Source organism: Gymnoscopelus microlampas (genome assembly GCF_963454915.1).
Source record: "Gymnoscopelus microlampas genome assembly, chromosome: 11".
Taxonomy (NCBI): Eukaryota; Metazoa; Chordata; class Actinopteri; order Myctophiformes; family Myctophidae; genus Gymnoscopelus; species Gymnoscopelus microlampas.
The window spans coordinates 33,039,944-33,059,639 of record NC_139948.1 but is presented as its reverse complement, the minus strand read 5'-3'; the positions used below and the strand labels follow the sequence as shown (position 1 = coordinate 33,059,639).

The 19,696-nt window shown below is 43.3% G+C and overlaps 2 protein-coding genes across 3 annotated transcripts in view; one reads left to right on the top strand and one right to left on the bottom strand.

Annotated features, from left to right (window-relative positions):
* The window catches only part of atp6v0a1a (ATPase H+ transporting V0 subunit a1a), a 28,086-nt gene extending 11,694 nt beyond the window's left edge, over positions 1-16,392 (bottom strand). For both annotated transcript variants that reach the window (XM_084072235.1, XM_084072236.1), the window contains exons 1-12: positions 16,294-16,392; positions 15,004-15,160; positions 14,179-14,257; positions 13,866-13,963; positions 13,630-13,758; positions 11,477-11,556; positions 9,743-9,869; positions 9,067-9,149; positions 7,904-7,997; positions 4,153-4,365; positions 1,782-1,932; positions 1,121-1,260 (exon numbers count right to left, since the gene is read on the bottom strand). In XM_084072235.1, the coding sequence (XP_083928361.1) occupies positions 1,121-1,260; positions 1,782-1,932; positions 4,153-4,365; positions 7,904-7,997; positions 9,067-9,149; positions 9,743-9,869; positions 11,477-11,556; positions 13,630-13,758; positions 13,866-13,963; positions 14,179-14,257; positions 15,004-15,120 (1,311 nt within the window). In that variant the 5' untranslated portion in view covers positions 15,121-15,160; positions 16,294-16,392. The remainder of the gene's footprint in view (positions 1-1,120; positions 1,261-1,781; positions 1,933-4,152; positions 4,366-7,903; positions 7,998-9,066; positions 9,150-9,742; positions 9,870-11,476; positions 11,557-13,629; positions 13,759-13,865; positions 13,964-14,178; positions 14,258-15,003; positions 15,161-16,293) is intronic.
* Positions 16,393-17,829: 1,437 nt separating this feature from the next.
* cavin1a (caveolae associated protein 1a) overlaps positions 17,830-19,696 on the top strand; it is a 22,677-nt gene continuing 20,810 nt past the window's right edge. The window contains exon 1 of the mRNA XM_084072763.1: positions 17,830-18,660. Within this exon, the coding sequence (XP_083928889.1) occupies positions 18,154-18,660 (507 nt within the window). The 5' untranslated portion in view covers positions 17,830-18,153. The remainder of the gene's footprint in view (positions 18,661-19,696) is intronic.

Below are 19,696 nucleotides of genomic sequence, written 5' to 3'. Positions count from 1 at the left end.
ACCAGTTTTTATAGTATAGTTTGTTGATTGCTTTTGATGTAATAATGGTCTTATCCTTTTCTTTCTTTTTGAGGTATTAAGAAGGTCCTAAAAGTCCTTAAATTGTCACTTCACTGTCACCTGGGGACCCCACAAAAATCATGTGGGGACCCCCAGGTTGAGAACCACTGACTTACAGTAACATTACTGCCTAACATTTCTCAATGCATGAGTAAGGAGACCACATCCACCCACTGCAGATGTTCACGTTATTCAATTCCCAGATTGCAGCTTTAAAAAGAAAATCTCTACCCTTGTCGCTGCGTTCTTTCAGATTCACGTTATTATGTTTCAATCATGGCGCAAGCAGCAAACTGAAATTAAGCTGAACTGTAAGGTGTAAGACAGTGGTCGGCAAGTAAGTTTGGCCTCGGGCAAAACTTTTTCAAAGACATTAGATGGTGGGCCAGAACAATCAATGGCTAAATTTAGGACGTGACAAACAAACAAACATACAGTATACAATAATAATAACTGTACTGTTATAAAAGTTACTACATAAAGATGTGGTATAACAGAAGGCATGTGGAATCAAATGTTACAGGTGCACACAGAAATGCTTATCTAATCCTTTTTGTGCAGGCGTCATCCTTGAATGTTTCATTTAGAGGATATTTAGTGAACATTTTATCTGGAGACAGACAGTACTCCTTTTCGAACAAGAGCTCTTTCATGGTTCAAGGTCTCTTAGAATGGAGAGAAATTTTAAGGCATGTGAAACACAGCTTTGGTGTGTTTTTTAAACATGAGAGGAGATTTTCATCCAAAAGTCTCAAGAGGAAAGTTGACAGTGAAAACATAACATTAAAAAAACGGAAATAGAACTATTTGTTCATCATACCTGATTTCATCAATTCAAAGCTATTGCTGTCCATATCCTACCTGGACTGTCAGCCAGCTATTGTAAATTATTTACAAAATGACTTGTCGGGGCCAGATATTAACGCTGGCAGGCCAGTTCTGGCCCACGGGCCGCCTGTTGCCTACCACTGGTGTAAGATATTCACAGGCCTGAGACGTCACCGCTGAGGCTGGTGATGGGATGGTCATGGTGGGGACACAACACAAAAGACATTCATACCTCATTGTCGTTCTTCGAGGCCATCAGCCTGCTCTCTCTCAGCACCAGGTAGAGGGCACCGCATGTCATGAGCAAACCATGGCCAAGGTCACCAAACATGACAGCAAACAGGAAAGGGAAGGTGATGATGGTGAATGGTGCTGGAGACAAGGAGGCAGGCATCGTATGAGAGGGAGGGTGAAATACGTACAGGCAAAAACACACACACACACACACACACACACACACACACACACACACACACACACACACACACACACACACACACACACACACACACACACACACACACACACACACACACACACACACACACACACACACACACACACACACACACACACGATGCATATTCATCCATACATTGATGATAATGTACAACATGCATGATTCACAGCATGTGTCCACGTGAAGTGATGAGGTGCTAATGGGCGATAAAGCCAGCTCGATAGAAAGCCTTCTGTTATGCTGAAAGGTCAATGCCTGTCAGTTGCTGTGGCTCAACACTGCAGTCAGCTGGAAAAACAGACCCTGCCTTTAGCGTAGAGCACAAAGCCCAGCCGCCTCACATGACACCGCCACGGTCAGATGAGAGAGGTCGAGAGGGCTGCGAGGAATGCACAGAGAGAGGGAGAGAGAGAGGTGAGACAAACGCAGTTACCAGGGTTTATCTCACGGTAGTTGCCAATGCCATAGGCGTCCACAATGTTCTGGAAGCCCGAGGTGAACTTGTTGGTCTTGTTGAAGGTAGGCGGAGTCTGCTTGGTCTGCATCCTGTTGAGGATCGAGGGCACGGTGGAGCCGCTCTTCTCCTGTGGAACACATCGCACCACAGTGCAAGGGCTTTCCGTTATTACATCCATTGTTTCACACATTTGGGTTAATATCCCACACTTGCGTTCTATTATTTGAGTGCTAGTCTAGGAGCACTTTCAAAAGCTTAGGTGAGTACAGAGCATAGACCGTAAAAAATATGGACGAAGGGAACGGTGACGTCACCCATTGGTTTCTACAGACCGTAAATTAAGCCGATTGTTCAGGAACGTGCAATCCGCCATCTTTAATATATACCATTGGGCACGTCGGAACTCAAACGCTATTGCTTGAGACCAGACATTTGACCAGGGAACCACTTATACTGTACTTAAGCCACTTATATATTATATTATTCCTTTGATTATCAAAATATTCCTTTTTTAAAGCCAGGCAAACTGCAGCCGCTGTCATACTCTGATACACTGGGTAAGTGCAGGCCAAGTGTCCTGATGTAGTGTCCAGAATGCTCCAACACATCCTGGAGCGCAAGAGTAAAGTGTCCATTTTCTTAATCTCATGTCCCAATAATGGAATCATGTGCAACAGCATGAGAATGTCAGTAGGAGCTTTCTCAGTGTCAAGGAATGAGAGGAATCCAGCTGGCTTCTCTTATCATTGTGTGCTGGCCACTGGGAGGGGCAGCCTACCATGCTTTCAATCAGATGAAGAAGCACACACAGCCACAGATGCTAACTTGGGAAATGGTAGAGGTGAGCTCTGACTTTATTAAGAGCCGAGGCTATGCTCAGACTGGCAGCCCAAATCCAGTTGTTGGCCTCTAAAGATTCGAATCAGTCTGAACACCAAAAAGACACATGGACTCAGATTTGAACTGCATTCCTAGGTGGTTTGAAATGGTTTCTAAAGATGTGTCTGGACACTTGGACATTGAAATCTGATTTATACTTTGTCGTAGGGCAGTGTTGTTCAGCGAAAATAGCTGATCTACAAACTAGCAATGCGGCACATTGTGACACGTTGTAAGCTTATAGATATTAGCTATTTTCAGAGAGGGACACCATCGTAAGACAGAGAACAAATCATGCCTAGGTCATTAGGATGTTACAACAGCAACCAATGTAGATAGGTCGACAATGTCTGAATATAAATCTGATCTGATCAGTTATACAAATAACAGTGTGGACACCGCTGGGCCATCGATCAGCCCAAAACATTGCATTTGAGAGACAAATCGGATTTGCCTACAGTCTGAGCAAAGCCTAAAAGTCTACTATGGTTGTTTCTCAATGAGACAACTCAGACACGCAGGATAAAAATAGTCTGTGGATAAATTCAGCGTGGAGAGAGAGAGAGCCATGCGTGACACACAACTAAGCCTCCACTGGCATGACCAAACCTACACATTTAATCAAGATTAGCACAGCCGACACGGTGTGTAGGTCTACTTACACATCGTGCCGTCTTGTGGGCTTAACAAGACGGGATTAAAGATTTGGCCAGGGAGACACCTACAGTAGGAACCTCCTATCACATGTCTCACGAGTGTTTAATTATGACTTTGGCACCGTTCCAGACAAGCCCCCCACCCCCCCCCAACCTGCCTTTTGAACCTCTGTGTGATGTGCGTGACTCTGAAGCATGCATGTCTCTTGTTTGAACCTGGCCTCCACAGGGGTGCAAAATCCTCACATATCTACAACTCACGCAGCATTTGTCCCAACGCCCTGTTAGCGCTGTCACCGGCTGGGCCCCGTTACACAACCTGACCACCCCCCCACACGCACACACCACTCCCCCAACATCAACTGGCCAAAACATAAGGATAATTCCTTTTAACAGGTCATTCATGAAAGTCCTTGCGGTCTTGTTTCCAATGAGAACCTGTGAGCAATTAGGGGTTAAGAGTCTGGTTGTCCTCATGTCGAGGACCCCCAAATTAATATGCATTTGGCTGCGAACCCCCATTTGAAAGGATTTTGTGCCAGGGACCTTCATAAGAGGACATTTATGTTCAAGACGTTTCAAAATATCAGATCTACAAGCGGCTCAAAATGTGTCGCAAGTTCGCAACACGACACATTTTTTACTAGGTATAAAATAGGGTTAAAGTGGTTTAACTGATTGTGGTGCTATATTAACCCATTTAGCTGGGGACCCCTTAAAGACCCCTGGGGGTCCCTAGAGCCAACTTTGTGAACCACTGGCCTAAAAAGATCTGAACTCGGGTGCATTTGAACAAGGGCGCAGTGACTCACCGTCCCCCTCCGCAGGGCAAACTGGATGGAGTCCAGGTCAGACACAGGGCACCACACCTCTGCAATCAGACACTTCTGGGTGACGTCGATGTTGCAGAGGTTGAGGGTGTGGTAGATGGCCTTCATTTTCCTAACCTTGATGAACCACACCCGCACAGTCTTGGCGGCAGCCTGCAGGACTCTCTGTCTGTGGTCCTCTGTCTGGTTCAGCACCTGGACGACACAAAGTGTCATCATTAAACATAAACTAACTGCTTCACAGTGGTGCTGGGTACAACAATGCTGGTGTAACTAAGCACTTAGAAATCAATATTTTTTTACATACACAGATAAACAAAAAGAAAGATTGACCTGAATGATGAGCATGTTGTCTGTTGATACACACACAGTACGTGTGTGGGAAAGAAAGCAGGCCTATGGGAGTGTCAGGCTGGTGTAAAGTGAGATTTTGCTAAGTGCCCTGTTTGTATTCATGATAACTCTTAAATGACTAAGATGAGTGATCAATAGCAAAACTCAAAATTACATTCTAAGAGTGCTTATGTCCACACCAGTACAGTATGTACCATGGTCAGCGCCCTATAGTCTGAGTTCATCCTGTCCATTCAGTGCTATAAATTGTTGACACTGGATTGCACTGGTGTGCACCATATGCCCAAGGACAGCTGCAGTAATGAATCATACAGTATATTCCTTGATATTCATAGAGGGGGGAGGGTACATTTAATGGAGTCATTATCTGCTTGCACTTTGCTGGTGGGCTATCCTTCCCGTAAGAGACAGTGGGACATTCCCAGGTAAACCCTGTGTGACTCACTGTGACTCACAGCGTGTTCCACGACCAGCAAATAGCAGGGGCACTTCTGCCGCTCTGCCCTACGCCCACGCGGCCTTGCGTTGGCGTCGGTGGAGCTTCCTAGCCCATACATAGCTGACTGCTGTCCAAGTCACTTCTCACTTGACATTCTACCCTGCAGATCTTACGCCCACGTAGCGACGGGCATAACAGCACCCCTGCAAACAGCGAGGTGCGCATACTGTGGTGCCCGCACACATGTGAGGATAAAGGGAAAGGATACCAATCTATCTGGCAGACACCGTCGCTTGCCAAGCGCAGAGTCTCCGCTTCTCACTGGTAATGGATCTGTTGATCGTCCTACACATTACCCTGCAAGTATATAGTATAACGCTGCAACAGCCCACGCAAGACTGTCTGAGAGAAAGGGGCAGCACACGGTTGACTCACTCTTGAGTATTTGAGCGTGGTCTTTCTGCTATTTTAGCAAGCATGGATGTATGAGTTTGTGTCTGTGCATGTGTTTGTTTGTGTATGTGTGTGTGTGTGTGTGGGGGGGGGGGGGCTGGGTGTGTAAGCATAGGTGGCTGAACACCGTGTAAAACATCCCCATGGACAGCTGGTTCTCTATATGAGAGAGATGAGTGAGGGTTCCCGTTTTCCTAGCCAAAGAAGGCAAGGATGCCGCCGATCACCAGCCGCCCTGTACAGCAAACCCCCACACACACCAGGGGAGCAATTAAACGCTATGACACAACCACCATAGTGAGGTCTCACTGGGAATATTGTCTTCCATCAGTTATGTTGCTTCGTGCACAGCTACGGGTGCAGCTGCAGTTAAACCACACTGCTCTCTATGTGGAACCAGAGAGCTCACATGCTGCATGCCAGCGATGGGCATACAAAGACCTTTCCACCACATGAACCACTGAGACACGCATTGTTTCCCAAATTACCAGACAAGACCGCCACAATAAAGCAGGGCATGGAATAGAGAGGATTAGTGGACAAAGGAGCATGGTGGTGGTGTGGGAAACATGTGTGAAGAGTTGGAGGTCACTCTGTAAGTTGCCTAGTTCCCTTCAGGTTTTTCACCCCAAATGACAAAAATGTATTTGGCAGTTTAATTACAAACTAAATTTTAAGTTTAACAGTTAACTCATTCACTGCCAGAATACATAAATAAACAAACCGATTTTTTAAATAAATCTATTTTCTTACCTTTTCAAGTAATCACAGAATATTTATCTCCTGTAGGATCGATCCCCTGATGGTTGCTAATCAGGGAGGTTATGATGTTATGATATCCTAGGACGAGTGGTGCAGTACAGAAAACCCGCGCCTATGGTACACTTTCGTCATCCCACCAGAAGTGTCGCAAAAACGCGATGTAGCGCAAGCACCATAGGCGCAGGTTTTTAACTGCGGCGGACCCGTTATGGCGTTATGAAATGTCTGTACTGTACCACTCGTTCTAGGACATCACATCATAATAAAGGTAAGAAAGCAGTCGGGCGAAATTCTCCTTTAAGAAAATATTGAGTTAATATTGTGATTGTGAGTTTTGTTTTCTTCCCCAAAACCATGTTTAACATGCATTAAATGTCATTCAAACCACCAATAAACATGTTTGCAAATAAGTACTTTGACTTGCAATTTGCTAATCACAGAATGACTTTAAAATCCTGTGCGGCTGGCTGCAGTAGAAGTGGTTCTCCCGCAATCCTATCCTTTGATAGCAGTGTGTGAACGGATTTATCACCTATGAGTGTGCACAACACATGAAGATCTTCTACTGTGTGGAGTCAATTTGTATCTCTAATCTGATCAACTGGTATTTCCTGCGATTCCTCATTTGATTCATAATACTCCAACTGCCTCGGCTGCTGACATGATCACATTTCCAGACTTGGCCGTGGACCGCTGCTCCTAAGTGAAGTGCAACTCCTTACGACAACATTACTCTGAAATGCCAGGTCTTGAAACAAAACAGAAAGAATAAAAGAAGGTTTTGTGGTCAGGTCAGTACATGACTCCTATATAAATACAAGCATTAATGCAATTTCCTGTACCACAAATCTTGGACAAATCCAACAGCACTGGCAGATGAAAGTTCAGAAATGGAGAAATGAACTTAAATATTGCACAAGAGTAATATCTCGCAACTGATTGCCGATTGAAAGTGTTTCCGTGTTTGTCCAGTATCAGGGGTTTCCCCATCTCTCCAGCCTTTTAATAAACGGAAAATGTTTTTTCAGGAGAGAGAATCTCAGAAAGATCATTTATCAGCTTCAATTTTGTAGTGTCCTAGCTCCAATTGTGTCCAATCTTTTGATCCATCAGTTCAAATTTCAATTGTGTATTTCAAACCCTGTATCCTGTATGATTTCTCTCTCCTGGTTGGATAAAATTGGCATCCCAACCTGAAAATGTATTTTATATTTCAACAATTGCTGGACAGACAGGGAGACCTCTGTTGCTGAACAAACACTCTATAACAATGATTATTAACAGCTATTTAACACTTATTTTAACAAAAGAATATAACTTACACCACCTTACGTTGCTGTATGTATGTTTAAAAGGAACATGCATACAACATGTTCTCTGACATTGCACACGCTGTGCAGCAAAATAGCGACCTTGATATTGGAAAACATTAAACAGGTTGATGTTAACGGCGGCTATCCACAATTTTCCAGCGGTCACTTCCGGTTGTAGGCTATATATATGCGGTGCCTCCGCCGGATATGTCCCCCACCAGGCCTGTGCATAGGGCCTGTGCTGTGCCCCAGTAAATTCCCACGGAAACAGGTGGATAGACAGCATGGGTGTGCTGGGCCATTGCGTGCCCACAAAATGCATCATGGGAATTGTGGAAAACGGATAAAAGCTGAAAGAGAAAGTATCCCTTTAAGTGAACTAAGTGAGGGGTGATCTGTCTCACTGTCATACCATCTGGAGGTCATCGATACGAGCATTGACTCCTGCTGCCATCTCTTTCCTCTCCTGTGGAGTCTCTGGACAGGGATACAAGGATGCTCTGAACCTATGGACCAATACAGAGAAAGAAAGGCCAGGCTGCACAGTTAACAACTTAAGACCTATTCAAAAAGTTTCAAAAATAGCAGATATACAAGGTGAGCTTGTATATCTGCTATTTTTGAAACTTTTTGAATGCATTGTGAGAATGCATCACATCGCAGCTATTACATATGCAAATGTAAGTGTTTAAACATTTTTGCCTGTGACATGACCAAAATAGGGACACCAGATTGAAAGTGGTTCAACTTTAACCAAACAATACTGTGATTTGTTAGATCTTCATGGAAGCCAAAGGCCTCCATTAATTTCAGTACAGTGATGAAAATCAACTTGCAAAGACATAACTCTCGCCGAAAATAGCTAATGTTGATTAAATTATTTTTGGAACATTTTAATTACTGTGTGGACTGGAGTAAACATATGCAAAATTAAAAAATACAACCATTAATAGAAAAATAGGTTTTATGTGCGATATGTGGCCGAAGCAGTGACAAAGATAGTTGTGACAAAGATAGATGGGATGTGACAAGTTAGTTAGGGGTTCTTTCATTTACAGCAGGGGTCCTCACACTTATTTGACTTGAGAACTACTTTTAAAATGACCAGCTCAACAAGATCTACCAACAAATTATCCCATTGCTGAAAATACTTTGAAAATGTACCTGTGGGGGCTTTGGAAAAGCGGCGCTGGCGTTACATAAGACAAACTCACTTGGAATGGGAAATAGAGGGATAAAAATGAAATTGGTAGTATTTTTTAAATTATATAACTTTGTAATTCTACTGACGTTTGCACGCAACACTCTTGAAAACAAAACATTGCATTGGGGGTTTGCCTACTATAGAAGCTGTGAAGTCAGTGAGCTGACAGGCCCTTCTTGATGTCAATCAATAAGGTCACTTTAATTCAATTGGGTGATGCCAAAAATCCTTGAATTTCTTTCTTTTTTTTAGGGGGGAATAAAGGCGTGTCATGTGGTCTACCTGCACAACTTTTGTGATCTACCTTTTGTGATCGCAATCTACCTTTTGGGCACCCCTGATTTACAGTATGTTTTTCTTTAGTCCCTTACCCCTCACATATCTTCTTGACCCGAGTCTTCAGTTGGTCTCCCTGGAAGAAGATGATGAAAACGGACTTGTGGACCTGGTCACCCTGTTGGAGTAACAACATACAGTGGCATACTGTGAGGAGATACAACACTGGATTATGTTTGTGCAGCATCAAAGGGCATTATCAGTTTTACATGCTCTATTATGCTATAGACCTCTAAATGACACAGTTTAACTACTTTTCTATGCCCGTTTAGTCTGATTTAGGATACTATTGGATTATATTAGTCTTCTTTATTAACTCTTTTACTGCCAGAGTATATACATTAATAAACTCACCCACTGCCAGCGTTTGTGTTTTAACCTTTTCAACTGGTCACAGAAAATGTAGATCCATAGTAATCCATCGTGCCTGTTTAATGTTTTCCAATATCAACACTATGCACGGCCGACCCCCCGAGGAAAATTTTCACCCGCGAGGTAACACCATATACCTTCAAAAATGCACGTCTATCCCACCTCCCCAACTGGCCACAGAACATTTATATACATTATGATCGCTTGTCAGACGGTTGGTAAACACAAAGTTCACTGTTCGTCATGCAGAGAAAAAATATATAGACCAGGTAGCTGCGCCTTAGCAGAATCCGACGAGAAATCTCGTCGGTGGCAGGCAAAGAGTTAAGCGGTACTAACCGAGGTGGGGTCTTCCAGTGGATCTTCGATGTCTGCCTGTCTCAGGAACACATTTCCACGGCACACCCTCCACAGCATCCTCTCAAACGTAGGAATGCGCTCTCTGCCAATTACTCCAGCTACAAACCTAAAACCAGGTGGACAAAACGCATAAATTAGTCAGATTTGGTACTAGTAAAGATAATGACACTTCTATCAGGTTTGGTCACTCTTGGGGTGCCAGGTGGCTCAGCCAGACCATGTGCTCCCCTATGAGCATAGAAATAGTTGAAATAGTTGATCTACAAGCTTACAACGCGTCACAAAGTGACGCGTTGTGAGCTTGTAGACCTGCTATTTCTACTATTTTTGGAAAATGTATGAACATACGATTATGACGATTATGCAAAATAATTGCGATTATCTCAAATAATTGCGATAGGCAATTATGTAATAATTGTGACAGGCCTACGCAGGTTCAAATCACTCCCCATCTCTCTCTCTCCCTGTTTCCTGTCCCATCTTCACTGTGATACTATCAATAAAAGGCAGAAAAGCCCCCCAAATTAAAAAAAAAAAAGAAGAAAGAAACATTCGTTTTTTTAATTGATGGACAGAGTTGGTGATTCTGAGCTCAGGACAATGACCAGGGAGAAACACAGCTGATGAGGTGGTGATCTACAGCTGCTAAAAAACAAGGACCTCAGCCCTGTATCAACAAATCATGCATTTATTGAACTGAAAGCTAATAGTCTACTCTGTGCGGAATCCGATTTTCTGCTGTGTTTTCTTCTGATTTTCTTAGTGGCTGTCAGAGGGTCAGAGTATTTATTTATTTTTCCCAACCAGCGCTGGTCTAGCTCCCCATTGTGGTGTGCTGCGTCGTACTTTTTAGATACTTGTGCCGTTTTTACATTTCTGCCTAATAAATATTTCAATCAATCAAAACCACAATGACCGTTCTGTTACTGGTTACGTTCAGTTGCTCTGTCAACCAGATCAACTAGGTGCCAGACAAGCTAATATAAAAAAATCATTGTTCTTTGTATGCTGGCTGTGTGTGAAAGAAGAATCAAGCGCTGCTATGATAGACTGACTGACCAGGGATCAGATTACTGCAGCCAATATATGGGGGAACAAAGTTGTTCCCCGTCAGTGAAGGTGAGAGCCGAGAGCGCAGCACAAACTATACCTCTGTGGAATCCAAGTGCACCGTGGCATGTGTGATCATGGATTAAGCTACTTATTCATCGAGGTGAATGTCTCTTATAGTAGGCTGCTACAGCTGACATCTCGCCTATACTGTGTTTTAACACAGTATAGGCATGTTAGGCTGTCCGACTGAGTCTTTCTTTTTTCTTTATTTTATGTCGGCTCAACTCGGATCTCGGAACCAATTACAGTTGTCCATTAGGGTTTGATTCCGTCATTTTGAACCCGTGAATAGCTGTATGTGTATAATATCTAATCTAATATGTTCACTATTTATTTACTCCTTATTAGTTATTACTATGTGATGTTTATTGAAATCCAATGTTTCATGTAGTTCTTCTAACTTTCACTGCAGTATGAGTATACTGAGTATAAAGCTTGAATTTCCCTTAAGTAGAAAGTCTGAAAATTACTTTAACATTTGCTTATAGTTAGTTAATTAAATTCCGAGGAGTCCATTTGGTTACATTTGTATACATTTGTATACCCCCCCAGCTAATGTCCCCCGACTTTTTCCCTCATGCCGGCGCGCTTGAGACTCACCCCAGTCTAAGAGGTGCTCGGTTGGGCTCATTGGGGTCCAGCAGAGTAGATGACTCCTCCAGTAGGCTAGGATCCTCCATCTGTATATATACAATAGGAAGTTCACAAACCATTAACATTGTAAGATAATCATGACTTCATGAGTGATCCAAAGAGTACTGAACACTGTTGTTGCTGAAGAAGAGTAGGGCTTCACAGTATTGAATATATTCAGTACAGTAGCTATGTCAACCGCAATATTTACAGATTTTGCACACACAACTTTTTAACATTTGCTGAATGGCGGAGGTTTAAATAATTAAATACGGTTGAATTTAACAATAATTTGTTGTGGAAAACTAACATCTTGGTACACTATCATATACATTATTTTGAAGAAATGAAGATGGTGTCATGGACCAATGAATCAAGTGGATGATCAGAATTCAAGAAAATACAAAGGCAGAAATAGTGTTTTGTTTCCTGCAGAAAGTAAGCTTCCCCTGTAAATGATTGGCAGAAAATGCAACAGATTTAGCTCAATGATTTACACAAATGATTCTCATATAACTTGTAAAAGATGCTATAACATTGCAAGTTAACCTAACTATGCTTCTAAGTGGAGTGGAATGGATACAGGACAAAGGTACAATGGGTCATCCTGGCTTGGAACATAAACAGACAGTGTCATAGGGAAGTGTAAATGTAGAGCTAGAAGTGGTGCCTGAGGACTCACTTAGCAGATCATTACAAGTTCAACAATGCAAAACATGTAACATCTTCACTGTGTGTTTAATTAGCAAACACAGTACAGCAACAGTCTTAAACGTCTATTCCTGACGCTGTCAACCAATATTTAACCTTCATCTGATGATGGGCAAAAACCTCACTGGATGCAATGGAGCGAGTGTCATGCCTTTTTTTGAGAGTAGATGTTCTGAAAATCTAGTACGGCTAAGAACTACGTCACATGAAGCTTGGCCAATCGAATCCGGATGTTACGTTTGTAATTTTTCGTGACATTCGTTGTTGGCCAATCAAATTCCGATGTTACATTTTGTGTTTTTTTTTGTGAAGCCCACCCACCGGGTATTTGAAGAGTCTAAGAGTATATTTAACCCAGCCTGATCTCACACTTCATAGGCATCATTGCACGGACACAGTGCACGTCATTCCCTACATAGCCGCCTAAAAAACCCGAAAAGTAACCCAGTTATTTCACCGCAAGTCCTACGGTGAAATAACCGGGTTGCAATCCGGAAGCAGAGCAGTCCCCACAATATGATTTACTGTGATGCTGTGCCTAGGTATATAACTCAAACGGCGCCGAGTAGGCTCAAGCGAACGTTGCAACGTTTGGGACGGCAACTTGTTCGCTTTAGCTCACTCGGTGGTCCCTCACGTCGCTCCAGTTCGCTTGAGACTGCGCACCTCCAAAATGATAAAGTCAATGGAGGGGATACAAGGCGGCTATGCACAGGTTTTCTAGGTGTCTATGTACGTAATGACGTCCCGTGCAATGTCGCCTACTGTATGTTGTGTGAGATCGGGTTGATTTAACCACTTAGTCGGGTTGATTTAACCACTTAAACCAGAAACTGGTGCGATTGGTCTCAATAGAGACATTCAGGGTGCTTCTTGAGGACACACTACATGGTGACTGCACCGGTTTCATGTAACAGTGTTTATTTGAATCTCTGTGTTGTTATCCATGTCCTCACTGTATTGTCTGATTCACTGCCTTTTGCGATTATTTTCTTTGTTAAAGTTGTGACATTGTAATGTGATTCAAATGTTTATTATCAGGGCGTCCTTAAAAAAAGAGAGCTTGCTCTCAATGGGTTTCCCTGAATAAATAAAGGAAAAAGAAAGAAAGAAGCCCTATTTTATACTTGCATTTTCAAAAATGTAACAAATACCTCATCTACAAGCAAACAACGCGTTGCCTTGCGATGCATTGTTGAAAGTGGTTAACCAGTTGAAAAATAGCAGATCTATAAGCTCACAACGCATCACAACACGCTGTGAGCTTGTAGATTGGCTATTTTTGGTGAAGAAATCTGATGTCGACGGGAAAAGAGCGGTCCAAGTCCCGTTACAACTCAGGTACATTTCACTAAGACTAGAGGGCTTGAGTGGTTAACTTGGTCAGGTTTGTGTCAGGTGTAGCTGACCTCATCAAAAAACTGCTGCGTGCGCCGCAGGATGTGCTTGAGCTCGGTTAGCTCCAGGAAGTTCTTCTTCAGGGCCTCCTGGTTGGTGTTGATCTCCTTCAGCTCGTTCTCAAGCTTCTCGAATGTGGCCTGCGGAGACAGACAGGGGACAGAAGAGGTCAGATGAAGAAGGACGCCGCCGGGTGGCGGAGGTAATCAGTTTCGGTGACGTAGGCGGAGATGAGAAGAACAGTCACCTCCAGATCGATCATATCCCTGGGGAAGGGGACTTCAGGGTTCTCGCCCGTGTCAAGGATGGGGATACCGGCCTTCTTGATTTCCTTCTCCACAAACCCTATGTGTGAGAGCATAACCAATCATAAACAAACACCCACATAAAACTTTACAAACACGTTAATAGTACAACCCTTACTGCTTCATTTCGCACGACAGTGCGATATAAACACAGGCCGTAGAACAAATAATTATGAGATTTTTGGGGGTCCAGTGGATTGTGGAACGTGTTGGAATAATACATTAGGCGTTAGGGACATTGCTAGGCTCACTCACTCAATTTGCGATCCATCTCCTCACATCGTCGCACCTCATTCACAAACTTGCGCTGGAACACGTTCACGTCAGGATTTAGCTGCAAGATAAAATACAGTACCAAATGTGTTTTTCAAGCAATTTAACCTGTTTTTAAAACACTTCTTGCGTCTTGCTAAGAGTTTAGTAGTTATAAAATCAAATATTTATCATAGACCAGCTCAGAAGAATACAGTATATGTAAAGTTAAATGTTATCAAAATAGAAAACAGCTACGCAACTTTTTCAATAGCAATTGCATGAACAGTACTTCACATTGTTAAGAGTGCATCCTTTATTCTGGGACAATAACTTTCTTCAGGGCTATATTGAATGAGTTTTCCCATGCCTGGCATGAAGAGGTCAGCTGTGTGCAAATGATGCGCATGATGCAAAGGGTATGTGCTTTCTCAACAATCTCACCCATCCCATGAGTAACGCTTCATTCATTCTGTAAGACATTGCCACTCGCCGGAAATAGACGATCTACAAGCTCAAGTTCCGTTGCTTGCAGATCTGCTATTTTTGGCGAGTGACACTGTCGTACGACTAAGTATAAATCAGGCTTAACAGCTTGTGCGTCCCCTTGCCTGAGGATGAATGAACAGTATGGCGTCTGCTCTGAATGGCAGAAATTGCCATGTTGAGAAGTTGGAAGAGCTAAATAAGGTATTACACACACACACACACACACACACACACACACACACACACACACACACACACACACACACACACACACACACACACACACACACACACACACACACACACACACACACACAGGAAAAAGAGTAAGTGACTCACATCTCGAAATTGCACCATTCCAATCTCCCCCAGTTCACTGACACAGCAGTAGGCAGCCTCAGACTGGAGGAAGAGCTGGGCCAGAGTCATCTCTTCACTTCTAAAGAGTTCCCCCATGGCGGCGAAAAGAGCTGGCGTGCTCACTCAACCAAAAACACTGGATGTTGGATAATGTAATGTCAGTCACACACACACACACACACACACACACACACACACACACACACACACACACACACACACACACACTACCTTTAATAGTATAATGTAAATATACACATACCTGTAATGAATATAAATATAAATATATATGTATAATTTGCATGCTTATGTCAACATCACTAATGAAGCCCACTTATATCAGTTGTATGATAGTTCGACACTGCAGTGAGAAACTGCCATGTGACCAAAAAGAATCTGACAGCTAGCCCCCATGGTGATCCCATGATCAGGCCAGGAATTTGGTTCTGCTGAGAAATAATTTGCACTCTGGTAATAACTGGATTGTATGGTGTGTAGAGGACCCTTTAACAGGCTTGGAACTTAATTGAATTGATGTGGCTATAAAGTAACAGGATTACATGCAAAGTAAAGTGTTAATAACCAATGTAATTGCCAATGCAAACGTTTAAAGTATGTTATGTTGGCAAAGATGTCCTCCAGGCTTTCAAGCCAGTTAAGCAGTGAAAAGTCTACTGTGTGAAACTACCACCATATAGGCTTATCAATGGATTATGAAGTCCCATGTGACAGGCAGCGTGAGCCCCCCTGGCCAAGAAGACAACATTAGGTTGTTAGTATACATTTCTATTTTGAATATGCTTTATATCATAAGATATCCAGGAGCCATTCGGCTTATCTGCGAACCTTACATGACATTTAATTAAAGGTAAACAAGAAGATCTGTCACCTGCGACTAGTCCACACATATGTCATCTGCGTTACTTGTAGATTATACATTGACTTGTAGCATTTGCTTGTTAACGATCCAACAACGTCATCAAAGAGTAAAGCGACGATCTTATTAGTTAAGAAGACATGCAGTCTCACTACAGAACTACAAAGTTGTAAAACATTACATTAGCTAACTAGGTACCACTCCTGTGTATGTACTGTATGTGTGTGTGGCTAACAACAGGCTAGCTAACCAAAACTATAACGACAGATCGCGCACCTGATAGTCAATATTTACCCACACACACTAGTTGCTAATATTGTGAGAGTAATATGCAATTACACAAAAACACATTCTAACCTATAGTTCACCGGAAAATAAGGATTTATATCAACCTTTGACTTGTCTCTCTGTGAGTAATCGATCTCCACTGTCTGTGAGTTGTTTCTTCTCTGCTGTTGTAAAGTGATCGTTCTCTTCTCAGCTGATCAGCCTTGGAACGAAAGGATCACTATCACCACTGCATCCCATAGCCTGGAAGGACTGCCGATGTGATTGGCAAGTTAGAAGTTATAAGTTGGCAACAAGTGGGTGCATTCATTTAAACAAGAGTTTCACAGATATCAGAGAAAAAACACTGTCCTATCATCAACGCAAACATGTAACTCCGTATTGTCTTCGTTGTCCTCACAGATGTATAATAATAATAATATTATTATTACACATTTTGACATTTACATTGGCGTCTCCGCTGACTTACCGACTATCCAATCACACTGCGTCCGTCCCCCCGCGCTATGGGGCGTACCTTTTCAGCAGGTTGAACTGGAAGGCAAACCAGCCGTAGCAGGAGTAGAGGCGGCACCATGTTTGTAGTCCTCTCTGTCAACTTGTTGAAAACAGAATGATGAACACGAGTAAAGTCATTAGAGTGATCAGGACGACTCGGTGACTTACGTTCTCATTTGCAGCAACAGAGTTTAGATGAATTTAACGTTGTTTTAGACCAAATTCAACACAGGCAGACAGAGGCAGAGAAGCAAAACTGCTAATATGTTATGACGGAACCGCGCCATCTGCTGGAGACCCATATGAGAAGTGGAACTATACATTTCAAGTTCAAGTGTAAGTTCTTGTCCCTTGCAGCGACATGTTTTAGTGTGTACATTTTACTCAACTCGGTTAATTTATTCAAGACATGCATGCAAAAAGATTTTTTGTTTAAATGAAAAATCTAACTACAAGCTACAATAATGGCACTCAGAGCACATTATTTCACATCATACTATAAAAGTGATTTGACAGTGCCTTTTAAGTAGCCTACCACATTGGCCTAATGTGTTGTAATCAATATAGCTATGTATAACTGTGTTACACATTATTTTGTATTGTTCTTTGACCAAATGAAGAAAAAAAAAAAGATTTACATGTGTATAGGACAAGAAAAATATATTTCTGCCTCAGTAATTGTTAATGTGCAAACCTAAAGTCATGAATTTAAAAAGTGATATAACCACCTTTTGTTTTACATAGGCAACATTAGAATGGTATACTTAATAATTATTTCAATGTTTTGCAACAGAAAATCATGTTGAACCAACCACGTACCATGTATTTAGTGAATATCATATAATTGGCATAACTTACTATATATACAGCCAACTAGATAATTTAGATGCAGCTTGTCTAGAGATATATTTAAAACCTTTTACAGTGTATTTCCGTAGCACCTCTCCCCCCTCTGTTGCCCCCTCTGTTGTCTCATTTGGGAGTACATATTTATGACGTGACGCCACCAGAGGTGGAGTCTGGGACTAAAGGGATTTTCTCCCCTCTGCCTGGGCAGGGACGGGGTGGGACGGGGTGGAGCCTCAGCAGCAGGGGGGCAAGGGGCGGGGGGGCCGGGTGGTGGGAAGGGAAAGTTTGACTGGGTGGTTTCACAGGGTGCCGAGGCATTTGAGTCAGGGCACATATGCCTCAGCTTTGAGAGGCACTGCTCCCGTTGGCTGGCCAGCATCCCAGAGCAGGCGGCAAGAGAGACAGACAGACAGACAGACAGACAGACAGGCAGGCAGGGTCAAGTGTGAGAAACAGAGTTGTAGAAAAAGTTACGGTAGTTTAGAAAGAGGTAGATTGTGGGCGAAAGTTCACTGTTGTTAGGAAGGAAAAGAGGACCTGGGGCTGACGTTTGGCCGCTCCTGCAGGTTGCCTTTCAGCAGTGTATTTATATCCTCAGTGAGTTTGTGTGCTTACAGATGACAGCCATGGCGGATTCAGGTGTGAAGCAGCAGCAGCCGACTTTGATAGAGGTATCCTACGATGATGAAGAGGTGGCCCTGGTGGCTGCTGCCACGGAACCGGCTGTAGAAGACGACCCTGCCGAGGAGGTGGACCTGGAGCTGCCCGCCGACTCAGAAGAGAGGAGCGAGGCGCAGATGAACGGGATCATGGTCCTGGGCCTGCTGGACAAGATCATCGGGGTGGTGGACCAGATCCAGCAGACCCAGCAGGTGCTGGAGACCCGACAGGAGGCCATGGAAAAGTCGGTGTCGGTCATCCAGGGGGATCTAGGGAAGATCTCCAAGAGCCACACGGGCACCGCCAACACCGTCAACAAGATGCTGGACAAGTTGCGCAAGGTCAGCGTCAACGTGAAGACCGTGCGCAGCAACCTGGAGAAGCAAGCGGGCCAGATCAAGAAGCTGGAAAGCAATGAGCATGAACTGCTGAAGAGACGCAATTTCAAAGTCCTCATCTCCCAGGTGAAATGGGGAAGGGGGGTTGCTGATTGGCTCATGTCTGTGAGTTTCTCTCTTTAACCCATTAAGGCCTGAGTCCGATTCTTAAAATGTTTTCTAAATCCTAACAAATTTTTGAAAAATAGCAGATCTACAAGCTCGTAGCGCGGCACTCGGTGCCGCGCGATGAGCTTGTAGATCTGCTATTTTTGAATAGCCAAAGAAACCTTAAGTGACACAAATGCGTTCCAGGTCTAAATAGGTTAAACGGCAGAATAAGTTAAACAGCAGGCAGTAGTCATTGTCTGAGCCTCATCAAAATAATTCAGCATACTGTTAATATTATTGTATGATGCGGTAACATGTGCTAGATCGAGAATTCGAGTCCCACCATGGGGGCGTGACACATTCTTCATGATGCAAAGGAAAGTCGGAAGGATGCGTGAAATGCACCTGAGAAGTTATTATTGTAGTGTCACAGCAGCCTTTTGACATCATCGCACCAGGGTGACTGAGTGAGCTCTCTTCACATCTTGGCATGAGTATTCCCTCCACCGTTTGAACTATGTAGTCAAATGATGAGTGATGTCACGGCTCACTGTAGTGTTGTTAGTCCAAAGTCCAAACAGAAGCATTTGTGTGATAAATAAGGCTTGGAACAGGCTCTGTAGTTTACAAGTGGCATCCAGTGTCCACTAGTTGGATGCTGTGGTATGTGGGAACTCCTTGTGTGGCGTGGTCATTCCATATTGTTCCCGTGTTGATGAAGAGCTCTACCGCTATCATACTGGCAAGCTAGGACACGAGTGAGATAGACTATCCTGGTCCACAGTATTGCATGGTTACCCAGGGAGACTATATAAAGAGCAGAACCCGTGGGAGCGAGTTAAAAGATGAGCTCCATAAACACTGGCATGCCGGTTTACATGAGACCAGACCAACGCTACTCTTCTGAGAGCTCAGGTGGCACAGACTTGGCAGACGTTGTACTATGTCAAATTAAGATATTCATTTTATTGTGGAGGTTTGACCATGATGTATAGAGCTATACTTAGTATAG